Source organism: Pseudorca crassidens, chromosome 12 (genome assembly GCF_039906515.1).
Source record: "Pseudorca crassidens isolate mPseCra1 chromosome 12, mPseCra1.hap1, whole genome shotgun sequence".
Taxonomy (NCBI): domain Eukaryota; kingdom Metazoa; phylum Chordata; class Mammalia; order Artiodactyla; family Delphinidae; genus Pseudorca; species Pseudorca crassidens.
In genome coordinates, this window is record NC_090307.1 from 51,346,962 (window position 1) to 51,359,709 (window position 12,748).

General features: G+C 39.5%; 1 protein-coding gene across 11 annotated transcripts in view; it reads left to right on the top strand.

Moving 5' to 3' along the window:
• OSBPL1A (oxysterol binding protein like 1A) overlaps positions 1 to 12,748 on the top strand; it is a 237,814-nt gene that overhangs the window by 49,951 nt on the left and 175,115 nt on the right. For 9 of the 11 annotated variants that reach the window (XM_067699463.1, XM_067699459.1, XM_067699456.1 and 6 more), the window contains one exon: positions 4,192 to 4,299. The exons of the other annotated variants lie outside the window; for them this stretch is intronic. In XM_067699463.1, the coding sequence (XP_067555564.1) occupies positions 4,192 to 4,299 (108 nt within the window). The remainder of the gene's footprint in view (positions 1 to 4,191; positions 4,300 to 12,748) is intronic. 11 annotated transcript variants of the gene reach the window in all.

Consider the following 12,748-nt stretch of genomic DNA (forward strand, 5'->3'; position numbering starts at 1 on the left):
GTTTCCACTTAGTATCTTCTAGTGAGGCTGAGCATACCTCTAAAATCAATGCTTCCTGTGTTCTGTGTCTCAGGAATTATGTATCTCTCACCTGGCATCTAGAAGATACGTATAATCCTGGGGTTTACATAAGCTTATCTGTCTTGTTCCCTAGGATACAATTTCTCATGCTTATATATTGAATGCCTGCTATGAGTCGAGCACTGTCCAAACAACTTGACATGTGTTATTTAATGGAACATGACACCCCTGAAATACAGGTGTAAACATTACTATTTCTTGTAGGTTGGGCTTCAGAGGAAGCAGACCGAGATGGAGGTTAGTGTGCAACAGGCTTATCGAAGTGCTAAGGGGTCACACCTGTGGAAGGAAGGGTGGCCAGAGGCTGGAGTCGAGCTGATGCTCCCAGAAGGAATGCACCTGCTGACCTTGGGGGGCTCCTATTGCTGTAGTTGACCTTGGGGCCACAACTGAATCATCTTCTCCCTCCTCTACTATCTGTTCTGGATTCCCTTCCCCTTGGCTAGCACGTCTGGTCTTCAGGGCTTACTTGGTGATGTGACTCAGGCCCTCAACCCTGGAGGTCTCAACCCCTGGTTATCATGCCCTTCTTAGGCCAGGGTTGTTACACTTGTCCATTTACTGTCAAAATTGGACAAGGGAACACCAAGAGACCCTTAAGTGCATCATCTGCACATGAAATGTAGTTCTCATTGTCCCCATTGTGTATACTACTCCTTTCTTCTGATGTTCAAGTTTAATTACCTCTGCTAAGGTGGTGACTCTTCTTGCCTGCTGGTCCTTTGACAAAGGAGCCTGGTGTTCAGGCATCCTTTCTCATCTGGCATATGGATCAGAACATTATTCCTAGTTGTGGAATATGCTGCCCCCGAACCGGAAGAAGCCATCCAGGCGTTGTGCTTCCTTCTGTTTCAGGAAGTGCAAGGTGGAAGCGCAAGTTCTTTACTTTGGGGGCAATGTCCGGGCATTACCCAAACCACTGAACCCCTGAGAATTTATTGACATGACAAAGGCCCTGAATTGTAAGATTGCCCACCCTCTGGAGCATAGGTGTCTTATTAAAGCCTTCAGCATTCCACTTCTTGCTCATCTGGTTCTGTTAACAGGACATCGTTGGACCAGGGTGAACCAGGGTGTTTTCTGCAGGTTGCCCAGATGGCTCTGAGGCAGAACTGTAAATGTAAATGCATACTGTTGTCCGTGTGAATGCAGTGTTTTCTGTCTTTTTTTTTCCTAATGAGGATAGAGAAGAATATATTTGCCAGGTCAGTTGCTGTGTACTGTGTAAGTAGTATTGACCTGCTCTAGCCAAGATTTCGTATCTGGCAGAGCTGCTAGAATTGGGGCTATTTGGTTGAGCTTGTGGGAGTCCACTGTCATCCTCCACATTCCTTCTGGTTTTTGTAGTGGCAGAGTGGTGAATTAAATGGAAGTATTGTAGGGACCATCAGCCCTGCATACTTGGGATTTTAAGGGTGGCACTAATTTCTGTCATTTCCCTGCATGTGGGGTATTGGTTTTATTTATCCTGGCCAGGGTATGGGGGAGCGCAGATCTAGAGCCTTCCATCTGGCTGTTTTATACTGTAGACCAAGGAAGCGATGTGAGTGTTTGCCAACATGTCTATTCCAATTATACATTCAGGGACTGGGGCAGTGTCCTCTGGATGTGTTTGTGGACCCAGTGCCTACACTGAGCCAGATCTGGCCCAGGTTTTGTTAATTATCTCACCCCTATGCATGCCCTCTGTCTAACAGAGGGGCCAGATAACACTTTGAGTCTCTTGCATCTTGTACTTAATAATTTGTGAAATGTTTGGGTTTTCCCCTTTCCCTGGTATACAGCTACTTGAATAAATGGTCACTGGGGGGTGGTCTGAGAGATTCATGACTATACGTTTGCTTTGGTGTTGCAGAATCTTCCCTTCCAGGATCTGGCCTCTCCTTCCATACATAGTTCTAAGTCCAAAATTGACTCAGGCCCAGAAACTGGACAAGGTATCGTGGCTTTCACTGGGGCAACTGTCTTTGGCTTCTGAGCATCGTTGATTTCTTTTGATGGTACAAGTTGAGGTGTATTTGGAAAGTTCTTAGCAGCATGGACAAAGCAATGGCCCCCGTTATAGGTGTCAAAATGCCAGAAATGCCATTGCAGACAATTGAAGGTTTTAAATAAGCAGGCAGGCTGGATTGAATATGGATCATACCAGATAATTTTGTGCCATGGAGGGGCCTAAAGGCTACATCATCTACCAAGGCACTGAAAAATCGCTGGTGGAAAAGGTCCTAACATCACTGAGAAACTGTTTCCATGTCCTCTGAGGTCTAGGGCTGCCATCTGGAAATGCCATTGCAGACCTGCTTCACTGATAGCAAAGGGGGTACGGGGGATGTCATAGGACCTTAAAACAGTAGAGGCCTGGAGGTGGCACTTAAACATCAAAAGCCAGGCGGCTGCAATTATGGTAATGAATGAGTGAGTTCAGAGGATCAAGGTCGAGAAGGCTGACCTGCAGAGAGTTATGGAAATGGTTAGCAGAACACGGCATTCGTGAGGGCAAATTACATGCGCAAATGGTAGCAGATACTGTTTTCATGATCTTTTTTTTTCCTTTTTTTATTATTTTTTGCTAGATTCAGGAAGTACTTCATATAAATTCTTGAATAACTTACTATATATTTGTCAGACTGATACTGTCCCACAGCCATGGGTGCTCAGTTCTATTTCTTCTCCCCACTCCTTTTCCCCTTTTCTGACTGCCTCCCCACTCCCTTCCACTTTCTCTCTTAGTGTTTAGCTAATGTCTATTGGCCTGTCTTCAAGTTTACTGATTCTTTCCTCAGCTGTGCTCTGATGTCTACTGATGAGACCATTGAAGGCATTCTTTACCTCATTTCTAGCATTTTTCTTTGACTCTTTCTTATAGTTTCCACTTCTCAGCTGAAGTTCTCCATCTCATCATATATGTTGTCTACCTTGTCCACTAGACCTTTTAACATAACAAAATTCTCTATCTGATCATTCCAACATCTTGATCATTTCTTTGTCATTCTGTTAACCTCTTTGTCTCTTGACAGTGGATTGCTTTTCTTGCTTTTTGTGTGTCTGGTAATTTTTTATGGAATGTTAAGCATTGTGTATAAGACAGTAGAGACAGAGGTAAATAGTACAGGTATCCTTACTGTGCTTTGCTATGTTGCACTTCAGATAATGCATTTTTTACAAATTTAAGTTTTGTGGCAACCCATTGAGCAAATCTGTTTTTCCAACAGCATTTGCTCACTTTGTGTCTCTCTCACATTTTGGTAATTCTCGTAATATTTCAAATTTTTCCTTATTATATTTGTTATGGTGATCTGTGATCAGTGGTGTTTGTTACTATTACAAAAAGATTAGAACTCGCTGAAGCCTCATGATGGTTAGCATATTTTAGCAATTAAGTATTTTTTAATTAAGGTATGTACATTATTTTTTTAGACATAATGCTATTGCATGCTTAATAAACTACAATATAGCGTAAACATACTTTTTATATGCACTGGGGAACCAAAAAATTAATGTGATTTGCTTTACTGCAATACTTGCTTTATTGCAGTGGTCTGAACTGAACCCACAATATCTCTGAGGTGTGCCTATAACTGGAATTTTGTACCTTTTGACCACCTTCATCCAATTCCTCCACCCCTAACCTCCAGCCTTTGGTAACCACAAATCTGGCCTCTTTTACTATGAGCTTGGGTTTTTTATTTTTTTATATTCCATATATAAGTGAGATCATATGGTATTTGTCTTTCTCTGTCTTGTTTCATTTAGTATAGTGCCCTTGGGATCCATCCATGTTTTTGGAAATGGGAGGATTTCCTTCTTTTTATGGCTGAATAGTATTCCAGTGTGTGTGTGTGTGTGTGTGTGTGTGTACACACATATATATATACATACACACACGCTATATTTTCTTTATCCATTCATTGGTCAGGGGACACTTAGGTTGTTTCCATGTTTATTATAAATAATGCTGCAATGAACATGGGGGTGCAGATATCTTTTCAGGTCAGTGTTTCTTTTCCTCCTTTCTTTTTTTTGGTTTTACACTCAGAAGTGGAATTGCTGGATCTATGGTAGTTCAATTTTTATTTTTTTGAGGAACCTCTTTACTGTTTTCCGTAATAGCTGTACCAGTCTACAATGCCACCAACATCAAGTGTTGCCTTTTCTCCACATCTTCACCAGCATTTGTTGTCTGTTGTCTTTATGGTGATAGCCGTTTTAACGTGTGAGGTGAGATCTCATTGTGGTTTTGATTTGCATTTCCCTAATGATTAGTGATGTTGAGTGCCATTTTAGGTACCTGGGACATTCGAATATCTTCTCTGGAAGAATGTCTATTCAGATCCTTTGCCCATTTTAAAATTGGATTATTTGTCTTTCTGCTATTGAGTTGTATTAGTTCTTTATATATTTTGGATGTTAACTACTTATCAGATATATGATTTACAAATATTTTGTTGCATTTTCTATGTTGCCTTTCCTTTTTTATGATGGTTTTCTTTGCTGTGCAGAAGCTTTTAGTTTGATATAGTCCCAGTTGATTTTTGCTTTTGTTGCCTTTGCTTTACGTGTCATATCCAAAACATTGTTGCCAAGACCCATGTTAAGGAGCTTTTTTCTATGTTTTCTTCTAGGAGTTTTATGGTTTCAGGTCTTACATTTATATCTTTAATTCATTTTCAGTTAACCCTAACCCTAACTTTTGTGAGCAGTGTAGGATAAGAGTCTAGTTTCATTCTTTTATGAGTGAATACCCAATTTCCCCAGCATCCCTTATTGAAGAGATTGTCTTTTTTTCATTAAGTATTCCTGACCCCTTTGTCAAAGATCAGTTGATCATATATGCATGGGTTTATTTCTGGGCTCTTGATTCTGTTCCTTTTGTCTCTGTGTCCGTTTTTATGTGAGTACCATACTGTTTTGATTACCATAGCTGGAAATCAAGTATGATGCCTCCTGTTCTGTTCTTTCTCAGGATTGCTTTGGCTATTTGGGGTCTTTAGTGGTTCCAAATAAATTTTTGGACTATTTGTTCTACTTCTGTTAAAAAAAAAAAAAGCCATTAGAATCTTGATAGGGATTGCATTAAATCTATAGGTGGTTTTGAGTAGCATGGACATTTTAACAATATTAATTCTTCCATTTCATGAACACAGGATATATTTTCATTTATTTGTGTCCTCTTCAGTTTCTTTCATAATTGTCTTGTGGTTTTCAGTGTAGAGATGTTTCACTTCCTTGGTTAAATTTATTCCTAAGTATTTTATTGTTTTTGATGGTATTGTAAATGGGATTGTTTTCTTTCTTTTGCAGATAATTTATAGTTAGTGTATAGAAGCGCTGCTGATTTTTGTGTGTTAATTTTGTATGCTGCAACTTTACTGAATTCACTGAGTAGATCCTACAGCTTTTGGTGGACTTTTTAGGGTTTTCTATATATAAATCATGTCATGTGCAAATAGAGACAATTTTACTTCATTCTTAGCGATTCTGATGACTTTTGTTTCTTTTTCTTGCCTGATTGCTTTGGCTAGGACTTCCAGTACTGTGTTGAATAGGAGTGATGACAGTAGGCACCCTTGTGATGAGGGAAAGTTTTCAGCCTTCTACTGTTGAATATAATGTTAGCCATTGGCTTGTCATATGGCCTTTATTATGTTGAGGTACCTTCTCTACCTAATTTGTTGAGACTTTTTTTCCTGAAAGAATGTTGAATCTTGTCAAATGCTTTTTCTGCATATGTTGAGGTGATTATATGATTTTTTTTCTTTCATTCTGTTAATGTTTGGCAGGTCCCATCTTTTTCCCACACCTATTCAAGGTGAGCCCATGCTTGCCTTGAAGCAATTTCCTTAGATTTCAGACTAGTTGGTTGCCCTGCCATCTTAATTTTTTGGGTTCAAGAAAAGTATAGTTCTGTAGATTACCTGTTTTTTCCCCTTGTTACTAGAGTGGGAGTGATTTTCAGCTTTCTAAATGCTAGGTGGAATCTGGAAGTTCCAATTAATTTTTTTTAAATTTATTGAGTGATTGATTTTTGGCTGTATTGGGTCTTTGTTGCTGCACATGGGCTTTCTCTAGTTGTGGCAAGCAGGGGCTACTCTTTGTTATGGTGCGTAGGCCTCTCATTGCGGTGACTTCTCTTGTTGCGGAGCACAGGCTCTAGGCGCGCGGGCTTCAGTAGTTGTGGCATGTGGGCTTCAGTAGTTGTGGCTTGCAGGCTCTAGAGCACAGGCTCAGTAGTTGTGGTGAATGGGCTTAGTTGCTACGCGGCATGTGGGATCTTCCTGGCCCAGGGCTCGAACCTGTGTCCCCTGCATTGGTAGGCGGATTCTTAACCTCTGCACCACCAGGGAAGCCCAGTCCCAATTAACTTATGAAACAGGCTTTTCTTGTGGTAATTTCGGAGATATTGCTAGTTCTTAAGTGTTAAGTTGAACATATGTCTCTGCCTTACATACTTCAGCTACTATTTAGCAGTGTCTTAGGAATCTTTAAGACTTTTTTCTTAGGTGTTTCTTGAAAAAAAATTCTGTGTATGTGCCTGTGCATGTGTGTTTCTTTTTTTTTAATTTTTATTGAAGTGTAGTTTCTTTACAATGTTGTGTTAGCTATACATATACATATATCCCCTCTTTTTTGGCTTTCCTTCCCATTTAGGTCACCACAGAGTACTGAGTAGAGTTCCCTGTGCTATATGGTATGTTCTCATTAGTTATCTATTTTATACCTAGTATCAATAGTGTATATATGTCAGTCCCAATCTCCCAGTACATCCCATCCCCTTCCCTATCCCCTTCGGTATCCATACGTTTCCTTTCCCCCTTGGTATCCATATGTTTGTTCTCTATGTCTGTGTCTGTTTCTGCTTTGCAAAGAAGATCATCTGTACCATTTTTCTAGATTCCACATATATGCTTTAATATACAATATTTGTTTTTCTCTTTCTGACTTACTTCACTCTGTATGACAGACACAGGTGCGTGTGTATTTCATTTTAGATGTCAAGTGATATTCTGAGACTTAAAATGAAAAACTGATGACCTTTGCTCCACGCCTGCCCACTCTGAGTCACACTTTCCTAGAGGCAACTATGTCATTATTTTCAGCTGTTACTTCAGTTTTTTTTAACTTTCACGTTTCTAAATAATATACTTATGTCACTGATTCTTGTTTTTTGTTGTGTTTGTTCTTTTTTTTAATTTTAGATTTTCTGTTGGCTTACTACTGGAAGATAAGCATTTGATTATTTGTTTCTCCCTGCCTTAATCCCCACTAAAACCACTTCACTTTTCTCATTCTCTTAATCTACGGCTAGATTTTGGTTAAATAAATACTGAGTGTACGTTATTATGACTATGCTAGCTTGAGCCACTTAGGGTCCTGTGTTTTTCTTTTTTTGTACTGTCTTTGAATATAGTCATATACATCATGAATGACCACTTCCTGGAGATAGCTCTCCTGATTCTCCGTGTCCTCTTGCTCTTGAAGAGACCTTGTGGGCAAGGAGACCTTCTCTGAGCAAGATGCTTGTCCTTATTCTCATTTTTTATAAAATATTATTAAAATGTGTCTACACTTCCTGTTTTCAACTTCCTTAGCACCTGATTATTTTGATCCTTTGTAGTCTGGGTCCTGACTGTACCTGTTAACTGAATGTTTTCCTAAAGTTCCTCAGTGGTTTACTATTTTCAAGGTTTCTGTTTTCCTATTTTCCATAGCTGCACTCCAACAGAGCTGATCTCTCTGGGAAGAGGCACTACACAGTCTGTTACTACTGCTGCATCTTTGGCTGCTTTTCTGATGCCTATCTGTTTGTGCTTGTTCATTTTCCTTACCTTTCATTGTAGGTGTTCTTCTGTTTGTTTGTTTTTTAAACCACTCTTCTCTTTTCTCTTGAAACTGTCCCCCTAAGAAACCCGTCCACTCTTTTTTTTTTTTCGGTACGCGGGCCTCTCACCGTTGTGGCCTCTCCCGTTGCGGAGCACAGGCTCCGGACGCGCAGGCTCAGCGGCCATGGCTCACGGGCCCAGCCGCTCCACGGCATGTAGGATCTTCCCGGACCGGGGCACGAACCCGTGTCCCCTGCATCGGCAGGCAGACTCTCAACTACTGCGCCACCAGGGAAGCCCCCATCCACTCTTAAAGCTTCATTATTTCTCCTGGGGGATTATTTGGAAATCTGTACTTTGACCTCATACTTCTTTCCAGGTGTCCAGGTCTTCTGTTTAGCTGCATGTTTTGGCTCCTTACTTGCCACTCAGATATTTGGAATTTCATGTTTCTAAGATGCGGCTCCTCTTCCTTCACACAACCTCCTTATGCAGTATTTGTATTGGTCATTGAAGTACTTGTCACTTTAAATCCTTTTTACTGTCTCTGCTTGAGAACATATTCATTGCTTTTTACCTGGACTGCTGTCTCCCAATGGCTTTTTTTTTTTCTAATCTCTCAATTCCACCATGTCCAGGGATGTCCCAGTCAGTATCCTGATCTCAGCTCTGATTTTTGTCAGCACTTTCTCAGATCCCTTCAGTATTCATTACCTAAGTGTTTTCCCTGACGGGTGGAGGACCTTGTACAATGTAAGGGCTTAAGTATGTTAAGTGAATAGTAAATAATGTGGAGAGTTGGCAGAAAGTTCAGAGGAGAATCACATATTCAGTGGATGCAAGGAGAACTTGTGAGGGAAAAGTGGTTGGAGCTGGAATTTTGTGTGAAAGCACCAGGGACTTCTCAGGGCTAGATGAGGAATTCTAGATCCTGAGGGATGAAGAGGAGGATGACAATCCTTTGGTATGTGTACAAACTGTTAAAGGGGGCAGGATGGTCTTTTTCTTTTTACATATAATTTTTTATTTATTTTTGGCTGCGTTGGGTCTTCGTTGCTGCACGTGGGCTTTCTCTAGCTGTGTTGAGCAGGGACTACTCTTCGTTGCAGTGCGTGGTCTTCTCATTGAGGTGGCTTCTCTTCTTGTGGATCACAGGCCCTAGAGCACGCAGGCTTCAGTAGTTGTGGCTCGTGGGCTCTAGAGCTCAGGCTCAGTAGTTTTGGCACACGGGCTTAGTTCCCCTGTGGCATGTGGGACCTTCCCAGACCAGGGCTTGAACCCGTGTCTCCTGCATTGGCAGGCGGATTCTTAACCACTGGGCCACCAGGGAAGTCCTGGCAGGATGGTCTTTAATTTTGGCATAGAGAAGCACAGTTCGGCTTAAAAACGTTTTTTCTAAACATAAGAATAATACTGCAACAGACCTTTGAAGAAAGTTAAAACCTCTTCTACCCACTGAGGTATTAAAAATCAGTGGTGAGCTCTCTGTTTGGGTGTTTCATTCATGTTCCTCGAGTTAGACATCCAGCCACTGGTCTCTTCAGGTGCCTTCTATTTTCTAATTCTGATTTAATGAATAAAAACTTCTTCTGATGATTTCTCCTGCCTGAGCGCTTGTATTTAAATGCTTAACATACAAGTTGCTGGACCCCATCCCCGGCATTTCTGATTCAGTGGGTCTGAGATGGGGCTTGAGAACTTGCCTTTCTGCCAATTTCATGGGTGATACTGATGCTACATACAGGTCTGGGGACCACACTCTGAGAATTTTTGCTCTTAATCTTCTTCACAGGGTGGACAGGTGTTTTTTGTAACTTGCAGTCTGATAGTCATTCCTCTGGAAACTTTAAGAGGTGTCCCTTCCCTTCAGGACAGTCTGAACCCCTGAGATTGCATATAGCAACTCTGAAAGTCTGCCCTATTTCCCCCTGTAGCCTGTTGCCACATAATCGAAGCATATTCTCTTTTCTTAAAGGTACCTCTCTACCTCTGTGCATACCATTCCCTCTGCCCATTTTCTGTAGTCCAGCCCTTTGAGGATTTATGTCAGTCAGGTTCCACATTAGTTCTTATACCTTCCTGAAACTCAGATCAGGACAATTAATTACTAGAACACTGTACAGTTGCAAAGATGGTATAAAACAACTAGATGAGGTAGGTTGAGAAATAACATTCCTTAACTCGAATGTGCCATGTGGTACCAAACTTGAATATCTCTGCTGTCTTTTCATAGGCACTTTATTGAGATCTAGTTTACATACTATACAAGTCACCCATGTACAATTCAGTAGTTCAGGTATGTTGACTTGTGCAACCATCAACATAATTTTAGAACATTTGGATCATCCCAGAAAGAAATCTTGTACTCGTGAGCTGTCGCTCCCTATTACCCCTTCCCCCCAGGCCCTGGTAACCACTAATCTACTGTCTGTATAGATTTACCTATTCTAGACATTTCATATAAATGGAAGCATATAATACATGGTTTTCTGTGACTGGCTTCTTAACATAATGTTTTCAAGGCTCATCCATGATTATAATATATATCAGTACTTCATTCTTTTTTATTGCCCAATAATATTCCATTGTATGGACGTACCACATTTTATTTATCCAACTATCAGTTGATGGACATTTAGGTTGTTTTCACTTTGGGGATATTATGAATAATGCTGCTTTGAACACTCATGTGCAAGATTTTTGTCGTGGACGTATGTTTTCATTTCTCTTTGGTATGTACCTAGGAGTGGAATTGCTGCACCACTTGGCATTGCTCTGTTTAGTATTTTGCAGAGCTGCCAAACTGATTACCAAAGCACCTGCACCGTTTTACATTCCCACTAGCATTGCATGAAGGTTTCAGTTTCTCCACATCCTCATCACACTTGTTATTGTCAGTCTTTTTCATTTTAGGCATCCTGAGGGTTGTGAAATGGTATCTCATTTGGTTTTGATTTGCATTTCCGTAATGATTAGTGATGTTGAACATCTGTTCATATGCTTATTGGCCATTTTTCTTTGGAAAAATGTCTATTGAATCCTTTGCCCATTTATTTAAATTTTTTGTATTTGAAAGACAAATTTGTAGAGTAGTTTCAGGTTCACAGCAAGACTGAGGGGAAGATACAGATTTCCCACGTATGCCCTCCTCCACACATGCATGGTCTCTCCCATTATCAACATGCCCCACCAGAGTGGTTCGTTTTTGGTTTTTTTTGTTAAAACAAGTGATGAACCTACATTGACACATCATAAGCACCCTAAGTCCATAGTTTACTTTAGCATTCACTCTTGTTGTTGTATGTTCTTTGGGTTTGGACAAAATGTTTAATGATATGTGTCTATCATTATAATATCGTATAGAGTATTTTCACTGTCCTAAAAATCCTTTGTGCTCCACCTGTTCATCCTTCCTCCCACCCAAATCCCTGGCAACTACTGATCTTTCTACTTTCTCCATAGTTTTGCCTTTTCCAGAATGTCACATAGTTCCATATGTATGTCACATACATACAGTATGGAGCCTTTTCAGATTCTTTGCCCATTTTTAAAATTGGATAGTTTGGTGGTGGTGGTGTTTTTGAGTTTTGGGAGTTATTTACATATTCTGGATATAAATCCTAGATCAGATACCTGATTTACAAATATTTTTTCCCACTCTGGATTGCCTTTTCACTCTCTTGATAGTGCTTTGTTGTACAGAGTTTTTAATTTTGATGTAGTCCAATTTCTTTCTTTTTTTTTTAACCTATGCTTTTGGTGTCATATTCCAAGAAATGACTGCTATGAAGCTTTTCTCTTATGTTTTCTTCTAAGATTTTTGTTTTAGGTTTTCTGTTAGGTCTTTCATCCTAATAGAGTTAATTTTGGTATGTGGTGTAAAGTATACAGGTCCAACTTTATTTGTTTGCATGTGAATGTCCAGTTTTCCCAGCACCATTTGTTGAAGAGACTGTCCTTTCCCCTTCAAATGATCTTGGCACTCTTGTTGAAAATCATTTGAACAAAATGTGAGAGTTTATTTCTGGGCTCTCTTTTCTATTCCATTGGTCTCTATGTCTATCTTTATGTCATTATTGCACTGTTTTGATTACTTTGATTATCTTTGAGGTAAGTTTTGGAATCTGGAAGTGTGAGATCTCCAACTTTGTTCTTCTTTGTCATTACTGTTTTGTCTATTTGGGATCTCTAGAGATTCCTTGTGAATTTTATGATAGGATTTTCTGTTTCTGGAAAAAACATCATTGGGATTTGTTAGGGATTGCATTGAATCTGTAGATTGCTTTGGGTAGTGTTCACATCTCAACAATATTAAGTCTTCCCATTCATGATCACTAGATGTCTTCCCACTTATTTATATCTTCTTTAATTTCTTTGAGCTATATTTCATAGTTTTAGTGTACAAGTCTTTCACCTCCATGGTTAAGTTTATTCTTAAGCGTTTTATTCTTTTTGATGCCATTGTAAATGGAATTGTTTTTCTTAATTTCCTTTTTCTGATTGCTCTTCTTTATCTTTGACCATTTTTTCAATTGGGTTGTCTTTTTGTTGAATTGTAAAAGTTCTTTATATATTCTGGATACAATTTCCTTATCAGATATATGACTTATAAATACTTTCTGTCATTCTGTGGGTTGTTCTACTTTCTTTACTAATATGAACTGTTTACATAAACTATGAAAACACTTCTTCCAAAATGTTACCTTTAAAATGATAGGAAGTGCTAAGATATTTTATAAGAATTTACTTTATTAAAATATTAGACTTTTTAGTAGTTTTTCTATTTGTAAAATGTGGTAGTACATTTTATAGAATAATATTCAGTGAAAAGTATGTTTATAGACACT